This window comes from Lemur catta, chromosome X (assembly GCF_020740605.2).
Source record: "Lemur catta isolate mLemCat1 chromosome X, mLemCat1.pri, whole genome shotgun sequence".
Taxonomy (NCBI): Eukaryota; Metazoa; Chordata; class Mammalia; order Primates; family Lemuridae; genus Lemur; species Lemur catta.
Window position 1 is genome coordinate 10,875,218 of NC_059155.1, and position 16,834 is coordinate 10,892,051.

General features: G+C 39.9%; 1 protein-coding gene across 2 annotated transcripts in view; it reads left to right on the forward strand.

The window, feature by feature from the left end:
• The window catches only part of RNF128 (ring finger protein 128), an 88,364-nt gene that overhangs the window by 28,502 nt on the left and 43,028 nt on the right, over positions 1–16,834 (forward strand). The window contains exon 1 of one of the 2 annotated variants that reach the window (XM_045537900.1): positions 6,160–6,894. The exons of the other annotated variant lie outside the window; for it this stretch is intronic. Coding sequence (XP_045393856.1) covers positions 6,411–6,894 — 484 coding nt within the window. The 5' untranslated portion in view covers positions 6,160–6,410. Of the gene's footprint in view, positions 1–6,159; positions 6,895–16,834 lie in introns of those variants that run through there. 2 annotated transcript variants of the gene reach the window in all.

The following is a 16,834-nucleotide window of genomic DNA, read 5'->3' on the forward strand; positions in this document are numbered from 1 at the left end:
ATGGAGTATATAATACCCACAGGTATAAAGTACCTTGCCCATAGTAGGCCCTCAATGGTAGCTGTTAATGTTATGAATATGAAAAGACTTCTTAGTTTCAGATATACCACACCTACTGTCTGTAAAGCCCCTCTCTGTAATTCCATCCTTTCTTTGAGTGCATCAAAGCTTTGTTTTTAAAAAAATCCCCTGTTTTCTAATGGTTGTGTACCAACTTGAGCTGACTGAGTTTTATCTGCATTTGCAAGTGATGTCACATTATTTGGAAGTATGCTGCAGCATCACATTGTGGCTTTTTGTTTTGTTTTGTTTGGCTCCCTCTCTCCATATCCCCACCCATAGAACAGCTGCCTAGAGTGGAGATTTGTTACTGTCCCTTCTCTACGCATTCTCTACACCTGTGTTGTCAACCTGGGTAGCCACAGCATCGCTTAGATGCCAGGGCACTATTTTTCCCAGGTTGTGCATTGCCATTTGTTTAATGGTAAGAAGCCAGATGTGATGTCTCATTTCTTGCAAACATATTAAAGACTGAGCACTATCGTCCATCTCTTCGACTCTGCAGAAATTCAGTGTGATCAGAAACTTAATCTGCCACAATGGTGCCCTGCTGTTGCTCCTGCAGGATGCGGCTCTGTTTATCAGTTCATCATTAGATTGTGCACTGCTCAGGGTGGCTTTCAGTTCAGTATTGCTGATACAAATATTTGGCAGGGTTAGCCTTTGTGGTAAGATTTGAGGAATTCAAAAAGGCTCCTGGTCCAAATATATCTCCCTCAATGGTCAACAGTGCCTGAAATGCATACAAGAAACATTTCACTTGAAATTTCTTTCTTTGGTATAAAGCAATGTTAAAATGTGAATGCCACTTTCCAGAGGGAAGATAGAAAGTCATTATCAGCTAGTAATACTTAAGAGTCAGAACTGCATTAGAATCCTGCTGCTGTTCCTAGCGATATGAGCTTAGGCAGGTTGCTGGAATTTTCTCTGAGCCAGTTTCGTCTTCTGTAAAAATGGGGTTAATATTTGACAGTTGTGAGGATTAAATGAGATACTGTGTGTAAATCAAATAGTAGCTGTTCAATGAACACTGGCTGTTATCAGCCTTAGGGAGAGTAGAACCCTGAAGGAATATATTCAGGACTAGTAAATTTGGTTTGTCAGGAATCAGGTGAGGTCTGGTACAGGGGTGCTGCTCAGAGGAAAGGCCTGGTGAAGTGGTGATATGGCCAGGCTGTAACATGGAAACTCTAAGGGCCTGGAGTTAGAAGAGGAGGGTGGAAGGAAGAGGAAGGACTGAAGCACAGTCAAACTACACTTACATGAACTTTCCAACGAGAAAAGTGTAATCTTACTCAGGAGGCGATGCTTTGTAAGGTAGTGAACTGTGCCCCTGGGAGTGTTCAGGAAGATACTAGGTGCTGGCTACTTGTCAGGAATACTCTAGTCTACCCTAGGGCTCCTCAAACTTACTTGTATGTTCAAATCACCTGGGGATCTTGTTAACATGCAGATTTTGATTCAGTCGGTCTGGGTAGCACCTGCAATTCTGCGTTTCTAACCAATTCTCTGATCATGATGATGCTCCTGACCAACAGACCTCACTCTTTGTATCAAGGCTTCATTTTAGTTTGAAAATAACTCACAGTGAGACAGAGGGATATGGTTGGGGAGAGCCGGTGAGTTATCCAGGCAAGTCTCCATGGAGTAAAAGGACTCTGATGCAGTCATGATCTACAATCTGGTTTTTAGCTTTGCAAGCTCTGAAATTTGATTGGTAGCATAACCAGAGACTGGGCTCCTGGGGACTGATTCACATTTAACCAAATTCACAGGAGACCAATATGTAAGCCAGAATGCCAACTGATTAATTTATAATGAGAAGTATAACTTCCAAGTGGACCAGATACTAGTGTTTGCTGATCAGTGCATTATCTCCCTGTAGGCATATTTACATGAGGAGCTAAATGATAATAAGTAGGTTGCTTGGTGAGGGTGGACTCAGAGCAAGGGTAGTTCACAGGATGACTTTAATGGCTTATGTTATCAAGCTATGATAGTCTGATAACTCCATCCCATAATTGGGCTAGACTTTCAGAACAGTTTTGGAAATGTTAGTCTTCTCACTAGTCTCTCTGCCACCAGTCTCATCCTCATACAATCCAGACGATCTATTTAAGCCTGAATCTGATCATATGAATCATTTGCTCCACTGATTTCAATATAAATTCATAATTTTAAACTCATTATTATAAAAAGTTAAAAATACTATATGCAGAAAAGTTGCAAAAACATTATAATGAGCACCCATATAACTACTACATAGACTCAATTATTATCATTTTCCCATATTTGTTTTATGTAAGTCAGTGCACACATACATGTGTGTGCATGGATATTGAGTCCACACTCTTAAACATAATTTTCCAAACTCAGATGCAGAGAGAAAGAAACACTTATACACCGTTGGTGGGACTGCAAACTAGTACAACCTCTATGGAAAGCAGTATGGAGATACCTCAAAGAACTGCAAGTAGTTCCAGCAATCACTACAATCACTACAAGTGATCCAGCAATCCCACTACTGGGTATTTACCCAAAGGAAAAAAAGACATTCTATAAAAAAGATATCTGTACTCAAATGTTTATAATAATAGCAGCACAATTCACAATTGCAAAGATGTGGAAACAACCCAAGTGCCTATCAATACATGAATGGATTAATAAAATGTGGTATATGTATACCATGGAGTACTACTCAGCCATAAAAAATGGTGAACTAATACCCTTTGTAACAACCTGGATGGAGCTGGAGACCATTCTCCTAAGTGAAGTATCACAAGAATGGAAAATCAAACATCACATGTACTCACTATTAAATTGGAACTAATTGGTCAACACTCATGTGCACATATGGAAATGAAATTCAACCGAAATCAAGCAGGTGGGAGGGGGGAGGAGGGGATGGGTAAATTCACACCTAACAGGTACGATGCACACTATCTGGTGATGGGCACACTTATAACTTTGATTCAAACTGTACAAAAGCAATTCATGTAGCCAAAACATTTGTGCCCCCGTAAGTCTGAAATAAAAAATAAATAAAAATAAATAAATACAAATTTTCCAAACTCTTCATGTTTTGGCACAACCTACTTGACTAGCTTCATTTCCTGGGCTCCCCCTTTGCAACTTACATCCCAGCCATACCTAACTACTGAATGCTGACTGTTCTTTGGTGTTTTCTTACAATACACTATTGCCTATGCCTGAATATACTTACTCTCTTTGCTTGGGTAACTCTACTTGTTCTTAAAGACTCAGACATACCTGTGTTGCCCTAGCACCTATGCTTTTGTCAGTCATAACATTTATTACCCAGTACTGTTATTGTCAGTTTACCTCTCTGTCTGTCCCACTGGACTGCAAGCTCATTGAGGGCAAGAACTATTTCTTTTGTCTCTATATACCCCTGCCTCTCCAGTGCTTGAACTCAGTGGGTGTTCAGTAATCCGAAAATCCAAAAACACAGTGTTATCTGGTTACATCATAACCTCAAAATCAATATATCTAAAGTGAACTCATCTCTCCTCCTACCCACTCTACACATTTAAAACCCTCCTCTGTATTCCCTGATGGAATGCCATCCAGTCTTCTGAGCCAAAAACCTCAGCACAATTCCTAACTCCTCCCTCTCTTTCATCCCCCAAATCAAATCTTGTTGATTCTACCTGCAAAATACATTCCCATTCTGCCCACTTCTCTCGTCTCTGTTACCCATCTAGCCCAGGCCACCTTCGTCTCTGGAGCACTGCCACCAATCTTCTATCTAGGTTCCCTGCTGCTACTCTTGTCCCCTCTAAATTACCCACAGAGAAACCATACTTATTTCTAAGTTTCAGATCTGATTATATTACTCCCTGCTTAAACCCTGATATTACTCATTGCTTTGGGATAAGGTCCAAACTCCCTAGCTTTACCCAAAGGACTCTCAAGAACTGGTCCTGTGTACCTCTCCAACTTTATCTCTTACCATCCTCCTTGTATTCTAAGTTCCAACCATTTTGCACGTACAGGGCTTGTAGTAATGGTAGTTTCCCAACATTTTCTGTTTCATGTCTCAGTGACTTTCCTCGTGCCGTTTTCTGCCTAGAATGGCTAACCCTCTCAAACTCAAGCATGGGTGTAACCTCTTCTGGGAAGCTTTCCCTTACTTCCCAGTCTGGGATAGGTGCCTGTTCTCTATTATCCACTACTGCCCTCTGTGCGTACCTCTATCATAGTGCTTACACTAAATACATATATCACCCTATACTGCAATTATCATTTTACTTGTCTTTCTCATCAAAGGTAATTTATGAGTTTGTGAGAGGAGAGTTGATGTCGTATTTGATTTTGTACCCCAATGCTTAGACCATGGCATATAGTAGATGTGCAATACATATTTAAGAAAATAATGAATACACATGAATAAATGTCTCTCTGAATTTTATTTTTGTAGATAACTTATAAAATACCTTTCTTTTGAACACATTGTTTCTTCAAAGTATGTTATAGTTGATTGTCATTTAAGCAACATTGATAGATTGAATTTTGAGTGTTCTTCACCAGCAAATTCAGACCATTCCTGGAATTGGAATTATACCCATTCTTAGAGATGGTTGGGCATACCCATTTCTTTTCCCCTAGGTAATTTTTATCTCAGAGATTGTCATCAGTATTTCAGGGTACTATGCTGTTGGCTCCATATGCCCCACCTTGACTTCTAAAGTCCCTTTTAATACCTAGGGTTCATATTTCACAAAATTGCCCATGTATTTATATTCTATGTTCTGTTTGGTATATGATGTTAATTTTCCTCTAGGTTTCTCTCAAGCTATAAGCGTATCAAATGCAGAATTGTCCCATGGTTGATCTTTGGGAATAACATTAAGTAAATGTTGGGGCAGGAGTTGAGAGGAGTGATGCTGGACTAGATAAAGTAGATTTATTTCTTTAAACTGAAAAAGTGGCTAAGACAATATCCTGAACATCATTTTCTCTGATTACCTCGAAGTAACAACTTTCGGACTATTTTAGAATTACTGTGTCCCTGAACCTGTTTAATAATAGTATTTAACATATAATTTTTATACTCTGCTAAGCATCGTTCTAAGTGCCTTACATGTATGAACTCATTTAATCATCTGAACAACTCTAGGGAGTCGCACTATTATTATCCCCCTTTTACGGATGATGAGGAAATTCAGGCACAGAGAAATTTCCCAAGGTCAAAAGTTATTCATAACTGTCAGACACTAGGTGTATTAATTCAGCTTAACTCAATGCATATTTATAGAGCACTTAGTAAATGTAATAGTTGACAGGGTAGACAAAAATTGTTTACTTAAATAAGGATAAATCACAATGCAATAGTGCCATGAGTGAGTTGCCTAGGTGGGTCAGGCTCCTTTCAGTTAGTGGGAAATGGAGGAAGATTATGTAGTTAAGGTGACGCATGGCGCAGGAATATTCGTTTGGGTGAACCTGGTTTGCCGAAGGTGAAGAAAAAAGGCTTGGTTTTGAGGTGTGTGAAAACGGTGATCTTTTTGTGAGGACTAAGATTACTTTTAGAAGAGGCATCTGATGCAGTATATTTAGCCTGGGGTAAGGGTGAGAAGGAAATACACAAGTCTGACGCTTGTTAGGTGCAGGAAAGGAGAAAGGTGCCATTTGGAGCCAGTAAAAGGGGGTAACAACGCGCTTTTTCTGCCCTTCCTCCTTACAGAGAATCAGTAACAGCCTGATTCTACCCACATTCCACCCAGCTACCCAAATTTTCTTGATTACAATTCAGACCCTTAGGATGTGCGCTGTTTGGAAGTCCTGTACTTTCACAGTCTGGCACCGTAAGCCTGAAACGCCCTTTCGGCAAATGTTAGAGAAGGGAATGTTGTATGCTTGCAATTCACCATGGAGTGGAATCCTACCAGAAAGCTTTTATATTGGCGGATCTAGAGTTCCTCACCCGTCCTTTTTCATAAAACGACGCGACACACCTGGCCACCCAGCCTCAGCTCCTACTCTAATGCTTCCTATCCGGTTACCCTTTTAAGAGGCGGATCCCGCAGTGTCCTTTCCTCCCTCCCAGCCACCTCTACCCCCAGCCAGCGGGGCGGAGCTTCATGCCAAAGCCCCAGAGCCCGACGCGGACGCAGCTGTAGAGCAGAGGACTGGAGCTCGCAGGGGCTGCGTCTGCGGCAGCCTCTCTCCGCTGACGCTACGTGCTTCCTGGCTCCGACCTAGCTCGCGGCGCGCCGCTCTCGGTCCGCTCCCTCCCCACCTGGCGCGCACCTGGTCAAGGCCAGGGTCCCGCCAAGCGCCAGCAGGGCGCGTGCCAAGGGCCAAAGGAACCGCGGAGCTCGCGCGCCATGGGGCCGCCGCCCGGGGCCGGGGTCTCCTGCCGCGGTGGCTGCGGCTCTTCCCGATTGCTGGCGTGGTGCTTCCTGCTGGCACTGAGTCTGCATGCCCCTGGCTCCCGGGGGGCCGAAGCGGTGTGGACCGCGTACCTCAACGTGTCCTGGCGGGTCCCACACACCGGAGTGAACCGCACCGTGTGGGAGCTGAGCGAGGAGGGCGTGTACGGCCAAGACTCGCCACTGGAGCCTGTGTCTGGGGTCCTGGTACCGCCCGACGGGCCCGGGGCACTCAACGCCTGCAACCCGCACACGAATTTCACGGTGCCCACGGTTTGGGGAAGCACCGTGCAAGTCTCTTGGTTGGCCCTCATCCAGCGCGGGGGGGGCTGCACCTTCGCGGACAAGATCCATCTGGCTTACGAGAGAGGGGCGTCTGGAGCTGTCATCTTCAACTTCCCGGGGACCCGCAATGAGGTCATCCCCATGTCTCACCCGGGTGAGTGCAGCTACTAAATTGCACCCCTCCAAACCTCTACCGAGGCCAGTTTCTCTTATTTTCCTCAGTGCCCTCCTCCCCCTATCCCCTTACCCTGAAAGAAAACGAGTGTCATTTCTGCCCTCACCGAGTGGAGCAGGGTCCTCCCCGAGATTCACTAGACGTGGTGGGGGTTGGGCGGAAAAAAATCGTTCAGAATTTGCCTCTCTGGTGGAAAAGGGTAAGACAAACGGGGGACAAGCGGAGGCTGGCAAATCGAGGACCGTTTGGGCTCTTTGCGTCCCCTTTTCCTGATGCCAAGGGTGCCTCGCCTTGGATTAAGTGGTAGTGGGCATTGGCTTTTATGTGACTGGGGAGAAGATCGCCTGGAAATCCCTTCCTTACTCTGCTGTTTAACAACCTCAGGCCAGCAGCAGATTTTCCTCTCCTCTCTCCCTGTTTTTCTTTCCATGTTCCCGAGGTATCAGGTACTAGATTGTGTTACTGTGCCCTGTTAACCTCATTGCAATTTTGGTGGAAACTTTGCTTAGCTCTTGGATTCTTCTCTGCCTGGTGGTCTCAAGTCCCAAGTGACTGTTGGTATCAGTGTTGCCTCTGAAAAATCTGATTTAGGTTATTGAGTTGCAAAACAGGTAACTAACGTTATCGAGAAAGGAGAGGTTTATGCATGAGATAGCAAAGGCCTGGACTTTGGGAAAAAAATAGTCCAGGTTGTTCTTAAATGTGTGGAGCTAGTATGGGTTACTATTTTTCCCCCTTCAGTGATCTGTCCAGAAACCTCCCTATTTGTGATTAGCTATACATAACTTATGTATATAGTGACCCTAGGCCTCCAAGGACAAAGAAAAAAAATTGGAGAAAAAGGTAGAGACACGTGTAATAGCAGTATATCATAGTTGTTAAGAGCTGGGCCTCAAGTCAGATCTTGATTCAAATTCCTGCTCCATTGCTTACCAGTCCTGTGACCTTGGGCAACTTATTTGAAGTCTTTGAGCCTGGGTTTTCTCATCAGTCAAATGGGAATGAATAATAAGAAAACTTATCCACAGGTTTGCCTTGAGGATAAAATGAAATGACACCATAAAGAATTTGGCACAATATAGTACATCATCTGTTCTCAGTAAAGGTTAGCCGATAGGATTAGCATTCTAGGAGTCACTGGAGAGATGAATCTGCTTATTTGACTACTAGAGGTTTTCTGTTTTTCTTAAAACAGTGTAACTAGTCCTGCCTATAGAGCACTTGTATTGAGAGGCTGGAGGGCATAATAGAAAGAGCACTGAACTGGAATTTAGGAGATTTGAGTTCTTTAGTCCCTTCTTTGCCTCTACCAGCTTTGTAACCTTGTACAAGTTATTCATGTGTCAAATGGTAGTATAGCAGTAGGGGGTGAAAGCCAGGAGTACAGTGTACAGAGAGAAATGTGAACTAGATGAACTCTAAAATGCTGTGATTCTTAGATTTTATATTGATTAAAGGAGGAACTGTATTTCTCTTGGTTGATAATGCATTGATTAGAATGAAATTACTTTTTTTAAATCACCTTTCTCAGGTTGAATGGATGAAATTACATTTTAAAAGCTAGTAAATGAAGAATAAGGACTTTAGCAAATTTTAAAGTCTTTACATTTCAGTTGGCTATCTAATTGCAAGGGTTTGCCTTTGTCTCCTTCAAAAGAGATTCATTTGCACAAATGATTTTGTAATTATAGAATATTCTTTAATTAGAGAGTTCCTATTTAGATCATTTTTATTTTACTTCTGTTAAAGATATTTATCTGATAGTTTTAGGGGACAATAAAATTAACATTTGTTGAGCTCCCACTATGTGTCAAGCACTCTACAAGCACCTCACTTATACTTTATTGAGAGGCAATATGGTGTACTAGGAAAAGTGTAGGCATTGTAGTCAAGATTGAGAATCAGATTCTAGATATACCACATAATAGCTTTGTGTCCTTGGTCAGATTATTTAAATTTACTGAGTCTTGGACTCCCCATCTGTAAGATGGAGGTAATATTTACATTGCTGTGATTACTAAGGATAATATATGTAAACTACCTAGCAGATAATAAACAGTGAATGATATAATAATAACCTATGCTAACAAGGTGCAAAAAAATTAATGTACAAATGTATGATTATGCAACTGTTGATTTGAAGACATGAAGACACTGGGAATCTATTTATGGCTGTTGCATTTCAGGATACCATATAGGAATAAAACCCTAAATATTGATCACTTAATTATAATACAGTCAGAAAAGCATTTTGATATTTTAAAAACTTAGTATTATCCAAGATAATGGCTATAGTCAAGTTTGCCATTACACTAACTAGCCAGAAAAGCTAGCAAACTACTTGAGGTATGGAATCATATTTTTCCGTTAAACTCCTGGAGAAACTACTTTTCAACATAGGGGAGAAACCACTTTGCATTTCATCCACGTGTGTTATTGAATATTTGTTTGCAAAGTGCTGTATTTGCTTTGCTCATTCCTGAGAGTAAGCCTAGTGCTTCATTTTAATCTCTGGTCAGAAAAGACTTATCTTGGATCATAGTGGCAGAGGTAGGACAGGCTTAAGTGTCGATTAACTCATTATAAATTGTCATAAATTACACAGAGGCCACCAAATGTGGAAAAGCCATTGCTGTCGTCTTTGTTTACACAATCTCTCCTCACTCATTCTCAGGGTCCTGCCCTTGAATTGTTTGTCCTTTGTCAGAGTTTGTGCTGAGTGTCCACACTCACCTTTCACAATCCTTGTGACCATGAAGATAACGTTTGTTTCAAGTAATAGAACTAACTGGTTTAGAACAGTTGCTTTAAAATTTCTGTTTAGTAGAGAGAAACTCCGCTATATAAGAGCAATCAATTAGGAAAATGTGACTGTTTCTATGTATACCAAAGTTTCACAAAAAGTAGTTGTAGCCTACCATCAACTCGTGCAGTTTATTTTTGTAGTTTATTTTGGTTGCAAAGTACTCAGAAAGTACTGATTCACACAGATTAAATAATTACGAAGGACAGATGTTTATTAACAGTTTGCCTTGCTAGCTCTGGATATATTTCAGTGAAATTGGTCCAGAAACCTGGAAGGAAATTAGGAGGAAATTTTGGTTTTAAACTTTAATTACCATTCGGATTGCTTATCTTAAATATGAAAATCAGATAAGCAGCAGCCAAGTCTTAGCGTAAGCACTAAAGCCATCTAAAATGTAGGATTGTCACGATGAGACACGTAAAGCATGTTCTCACTATTGCGCAACTAACTGTTCTGCTTTCGCCAAACAGATGGGCCTGAGCTTTGCCTGCTGTCTAATTGAGCACAGCCCCCCGGGTTGAAGAGGTGTGTGTACTTGCTTGTACAATTTTCCATGAGTCAACATGCGCAGGCATAAATGTATTGAAAGACCCATGCAGTGCTACAACCTTCATAATCCGTGACACATTCACAAGAACTTGAAACATATGCAAAGGGATGGCAGGAGAAGCATTATCCCTGAGGGCTGTTTAAAAAAAAGTGAATGAACCAAGCACTTCAAATTAATGATTTGGAAGTCTCCGATGGGATAGTGTGATATATAAAACAGTTGCTTGTGTATATTGTTGGAAGACAGTAGAACAGATTTATTAAGAGGTTGGGCTCTGTCACTTAGTATTTTTAAAATCTTAGCCCAGTCATTTTACTTCTCTAAGTCTCAGTTTTCTCCTATGTAAGATGGACATAATAAGAAACTTGCCTCCTAAAGTTGCTGGGATTAAATGAGATTATGCAGATAAAGCATCTAGCACAATGTCTGGCATATAGGAAGGCTACTATTTAAATCACAGTTTAGATAGTTAAATGTATTTTAGAAAATGAAAATTGAATCCTGTGTTTATGGAATATAATTGGAAACAAACAGCCTAGAGTACTTCAAAGTCCATGTTACCTGAAATCCCAATTTGGTCCCTGTAGGAATAGGGTAGGTAGACTGAGTTCTTTACAAGGAAAAGATCTTTTGCCCTTCCTATGTTTGTCATTCTTTTTTCAAATAACTGCTTCTCCCTCCTGCTACCAATCTTCTTTTCATTTACAAAGGGCTTTGGAATAATATTTTATACTGATTTTCCACCACCCAATTATTTTCACCCCTTCTACATTTAGTTTTTATTTTATTTTTTCTGTAGGATGTTGACTTTGAAAAAAAAAACCTTTTCAGTAAAGAGGTTCAAAAGAGGATGAGAAGAGATAGGCTGACGATGATTTACCAATGTAAAATACCATTCCCAAATCTACTTTCAAATGTCTCCTTCTAGATATCTCTGTACTACTGTATTTGACACTGTTGACCACTCCTTTGGAACTCTCACAGTCTCTTGCTTCTCTTGCCTGTTTTGTTTCATTTCTATTTTATTAATTCATTCAACACTTCTCCTTTGCATCCCAGACCTTCAGCACTCCCCTTCTAATAAATAGCTACCACATCCTGTTGATTCTATTACTTTAAACATTATCACATATGTCCCCTTCTCCCTTGCTTTCATTATCTTACTTTCAGTTCCTGTGTCTTCTCATGGGAAAAAATACTTAGCCTCCTGATTGGTCTTCTTGCCTCCAGTCGTTTTCTCTCTGTATGCAGTTTTTCCTCCATTATTGCTACCAGAACACTGCTCTGATCACATACATGCCATTATTTATAAATTTTAGACTACATATCTCAGCATGGCATACAACAAGACTCTTAATAATCTGGCCCCAAGTGACTTTCAAAGCTTTATATCCCTCTTCTCTCATGTTGAACCCTAAACATTCTTTATCTTTTCCATTAACATTCCTTTGCCTGGCCAGGCGCGGTGGCTCGCACCTGTAATCCTAGCACTCTGGGAGGCCGAGGCGGGTGGATCGTTTGAGCTCAGGAGTTCGAGACCAGCCTGAGCAAGAGCGAGATCCTGTCTCTACTAAAAATAGAAAGAAATTAGCCAGACAACTAAAAATATATGGAAAAAATTAGCCAGGCATGGTGGCGCATGCCTGTAGTCCCAGCTACTCGGGAGGCTGAGGCAGGAGGATCGCTTGAGCCCAGGAGTTTGAGGTTGCTGTGAGCTAGGCTGACGCCATGGTACTCACCCCGGGCAACAGAGCGAGACTCTGTCTCAAAAAAAACAAAACAAACAAAAAAAAACATTCCTTTGCTTATTTTTCTGCTGTTGCCTACACACCCTTTTCTTCCTAGCTCTGCTGGTCAAGAATTCACCATCCTTCAAAATACAACACAAATGCTGCCTCATCTTTGAAGCATTTCTTAATTCCTTCTTTTCCTCTTCTCACCACAGCCCACACTCAAAACACAGTACAGTAATCTCTCTTTGTTCCCATAGCACTTCATCTCTTATAGTTCTTTCTGCATTTTGCTGGTAGTTATTTGTTTACATATTTTACCATCCTACTGGACTGTAATCATTTTAATGTTTTGTTAAGCTTCGTATTTCCTATAGGAACCTTTGTGCTATATGTGCTCCAGAAATGCTTGTTGAATTGCATTAAACACCCAAAAACTCTACTGCTAGAGAATCATAAGATTACTGGAAAAGTATCTAATGGAGGGGGACTGGAATTCAGTTCATTGAGCATTTATCAAAGGTCTACTGTCTGCTAGGTATTGTGCTTCTTGTCTGAGTATACAAAATAATTAAGGTAAAGTCCCTGCCCTCTTAAGCAATGTAGAGTCAGGAAAAGAGCATGTAGGAATAAGAACGTACAAATTCTTCAAGATTACAGCTTCTCTGATTTCTATGGTGACCACCATTATGGGCCGGTTTTATGGATTGTTAATGGCAAAATGACCTAGGCAGCAAGGAAATAGTGACAAATGAGTTTTTAGAATTTTTATATTGAGTTCTCCCTGTGCTATTTTTCTATGTTTTAAAAAATATTTATACCAGCATTCAATTTGTGTCTCCAATTAAAATGCTTCCATTGAACATGTTGATGAATGTGAAATTTCATGACCTAAAATAAAACCCCCTTTTTTAAAAAAGGGGAAATAGGACTGGGCACAGTGACTCATGCCTGTAATCCTAACACTCTGGGAGGCTGACATGGGAGAATTGCTTGAGGTCAGGAGTTCCAGAGAAACCTGAGTAAGAGCGGGACCCCATCTCTACCAAAAATAGAAAAATTAGCCAGATGTGGTGGCAAATGCCCATAGTCGAAGCTACTCAGGAAGCTGAGGCAGAAGGAGTGCTTGAGCCGAGGAATTTGAGGTTGCAGTGAGCTGTGATGATGCCACTGAATTCTAGCCAATATGATAGAGTGAGACCCTGTCTCAAAAAAAAAAGAAGGGGGAAATAGAGTCAGCCCTTTGTATCTGTGTCTGCATCCGTGGATTCAACTAACCAAGGATCGAAATGTTTTGGAAAAAAAAGTCTATTGAATATGTATAGACTTTTTTCCTTGTCATTATTTCCTAAATAATACAGTATGACAACTATTTACTTAGCATTTACATTGTATTAGGTATTATAAGTAATCTGGGGATGATTTAAAGTATAGGGGAGAATGTGGGTAGGTAATATGCAAATACTGCAACATTTTTATATAAGGGACTTGAGCATTTGTGGATTTTGGTATCCTTGGGAAGTCCTAAAACCAATCCTCCACAGATAACCCAGGGACGTCTTTATAGTTTAATCAGTGAATTGTTTTCTAAGCACATAGAGAACTTTTTTTTCTTCTTAGTCTCTGGAAGATGTGTTATCACATACAGAATACATTTAATCTCTGTTCCCAGTCTTAAATGGAGGAAAGAGAGGAGACTACCAAAGACATTTTCTAAGTTATTTTCCAATTATAAAATTATTTATGGGCCAGGCATGGTGGCTCACACCTGTAATCCCAGCATTTTGGGAGGCCAGGAATTTGAGACCAGCCTGAGCAATATAGCAAGACCCCATCTCTACAAAAAAAATTAAAAATTAATTATGCTTCTTATGGAAAACTTAGAAAATACAGAAAAGTGTAAAACTAAAAATAAAATACCCATAATTCCACAACACAGAGATAGCACTGTTAATATTCCTTCTTCTCTCCTTTTCCATGCATAGGCATAACTTTGTATGTTCCTTTTATCACAGTGGTTAATTTTTCATGAGTATTAATGTAGTATTAAGAAAATACAAAAAAATTAAAAGAAGACATAGAAATCTGTAGGTATAACCATTTAGCATTTTCAGGTGTTGTCATTTTATTCTTTAGCTCTGCATATATATTTAAAGAATTATAATTATATACTCTGTATACTAGTTTTGTATCCTGCTTTTTATTGTGTTTCCCCATGTAATTAAAAACATAAGAGGGTTCTCTTATAGTTGAAGGTCATGGCCATTGACTGGGGGTGGGGTTGGGGATTGAGCCTCTCTTCTGTTAGCTACCAGAAAGAAAGTGCAAAAATGTTGATGGGAAGGAGTGTGAATTGGGGCATTTAAAACAAAGACATGCTCCACAAAGGTTTATTGTAAAAATATACTTACTAGCCATAAAAGTGGTCTGATCTAACTTGTATTCATTGCCTGCTGTGGCCTTGGGTCCTTTAAAGGATTTGATCACCATTTGTGTTTAGTTCCTTTTCTCCCACAATATTCCTATAGGTGATGTCTTTTTTCACAATTGAGATTTTTTACTTGGTTTCCCTGTTGCTTTTGGTTAAGTAGCACTTCATTGAGTAAAATAGCTTTTCTTTTATTATATCATGATGGCTACTGAGCTGTAAACTATTATTGAGGTTTTCCCCAAAGTGTATTTGATAAGGCACCATAAATATTTCCTGGGGATAAATAATTTTTTGTGTATATAAATTTTATTAAAGTATCACATACATACCAAAAAAGGTACATAAATCATTGTTTTATAGCTCAGTGGATTTTCACAAAGTGAACACACCTGTGAACCAGCACCCAGTGCAAGAACTAGAATAGAACCCAACTCCAGAAGAACACCTCACATCTCAGTATGAAGAATTTTTGACACAGCATAGTTGTCAACTTTGTCTCCTGAGGGAATGACCTCTGGCAGCATGTGATAGTAGCCCAGTCACCTGTAGAGACTCTTTCACTGCACTGGATCTGTGTTACAGGGGTGATCCTCAGCTACATACTCTGGGCAGTTATTAGCAAGCCAGTCACCACCATGCACCTTTTGATGCAGTTACTAATACAGTTCACAGTTGCCACACTTTGCTGTGTAATACCTACCTTGGAGCCCTATGTTCAAAGTGGAACACAAGGGCTCTTCGTTACTATTTCATTTCCTGTTCTGTCTTTTTCGTCTGTATGTCCTTCTATACGTCATGGTAAGTAGTCACTGCTTGAATTTACCTATAGGCTTAGTACAATATTGATTTCTTTCGAAAGGAAAGTTTGGTGATTTATGCTGAGCTGTGAGAAACTGGTTGATGGAGGTTGTTAAATTCAGAATCTAGTTGTGAATTACTTGGTTGTAATACTTGAATGACCAAGTTAGGTACAAATCCGTGATTTCAAGTTAACCCTATTCATTTTGACCTTTTTTGAAAGAAGATGGTACTGGAACTCACTTGTTTGGTGTAGGTGTATGTTTCTCTCTAGATATTAACTTGTCATTTTGGATAAAATGCTAAAGTGGCTTAGTTAAATGCTGCCTGCAACTAAAAGTGCTTTTAAAAAGAAAATACACCATAAAGTCAACATTGTTGGTGAATTTATGGGTGATTATTGTTCTCTTTGTTATTATTTTTATGTATTTACTGAAGTTCCTATGGTGAATATGTTTCACATTTAGAATCAGAAAAATTAGTTATTTTTAAAAACCCAAAATACTCCCAATAGTGTTGATGAATCCTAAAGAAAGCATAATAGTGTGACTAGCTACAAGAACAAAGCATATATGATTATAGAAATGATTTACAGACTATTATAAGAATTTAAGAATTACTTTGGCTTTTTGAATATATCTAACCCATATGATAGTGTGATCCTTTATTGTTAACACTAATTGGTTTCTTCATATATAAAATGAGCCTTGAATACTAAAAGAACTTTGAGGACTGACTTTTCCTATTTTAGCATGGAATGTTTCTCTTCTCTTTACCCATTGCATCACTATTTGTATTTTTTCTCCTCTCCCCCACATCGAAGGACACATACCTCACCTTTCTTTGTATTTTTGGTTCTTTCCCAGAAGAGGCCTGCTTGCCCTCATTAGCCCCCTTCAGTATCTATTCTATTCAATGCTTTTAAGATTAGTGCTAAGTTTAATAGCTTTATGAAGAATTTAATATATTGGTAATTTTCACCCATGAGACACTGGGTTCATCTGATGATGATAGCTTTTGTCATTCTAGAAAAGAGAAGGAAATTTTGTTAGAGCAAGGGTAGAGGGCAATCATGATGTTTTTATTTTATACTTTATTAATAATATACAGAACATACAAGCTCATTAAAATTGAGTTACTTGGCTGGGTGCGGTGGCTCATGCTTGTAATCCTAGCACTCTGGGAGGCTAGGGAGATGGGAGGATCTCTTGAGCTGAGGAGCTGGAGACCAGCCTGAGCAACAGTGAGACCTCTGTCTCTACTAGAAATAAAAAACTTTAGCTGGGCGTGGTAGTGCATGCACCTGTAGTCTCAGTGACTCAGGAGGCTGAGGCAGGAGGATCACTTGAGCCCAAGTGTTTGAAGTTGCAGTGAGCTACGATGACACCACTGCACTCTACCCAGAGTGACAGACACTCTGTCTCAAAAAAAAATGGAATTACTTGTTTTTAAAATTAGCATTTCCCTTGAAATTATACCTTGCTATATAAAATTTTACCAGTTGTTGGTTCATACAAGAAACTGTTAAATTTCAGGATTGCTTTGGTATCATTTCTTTTCTTCTTAGTATGCATTTTGTGTCCTACTTTTCTACCCCTTTCCTC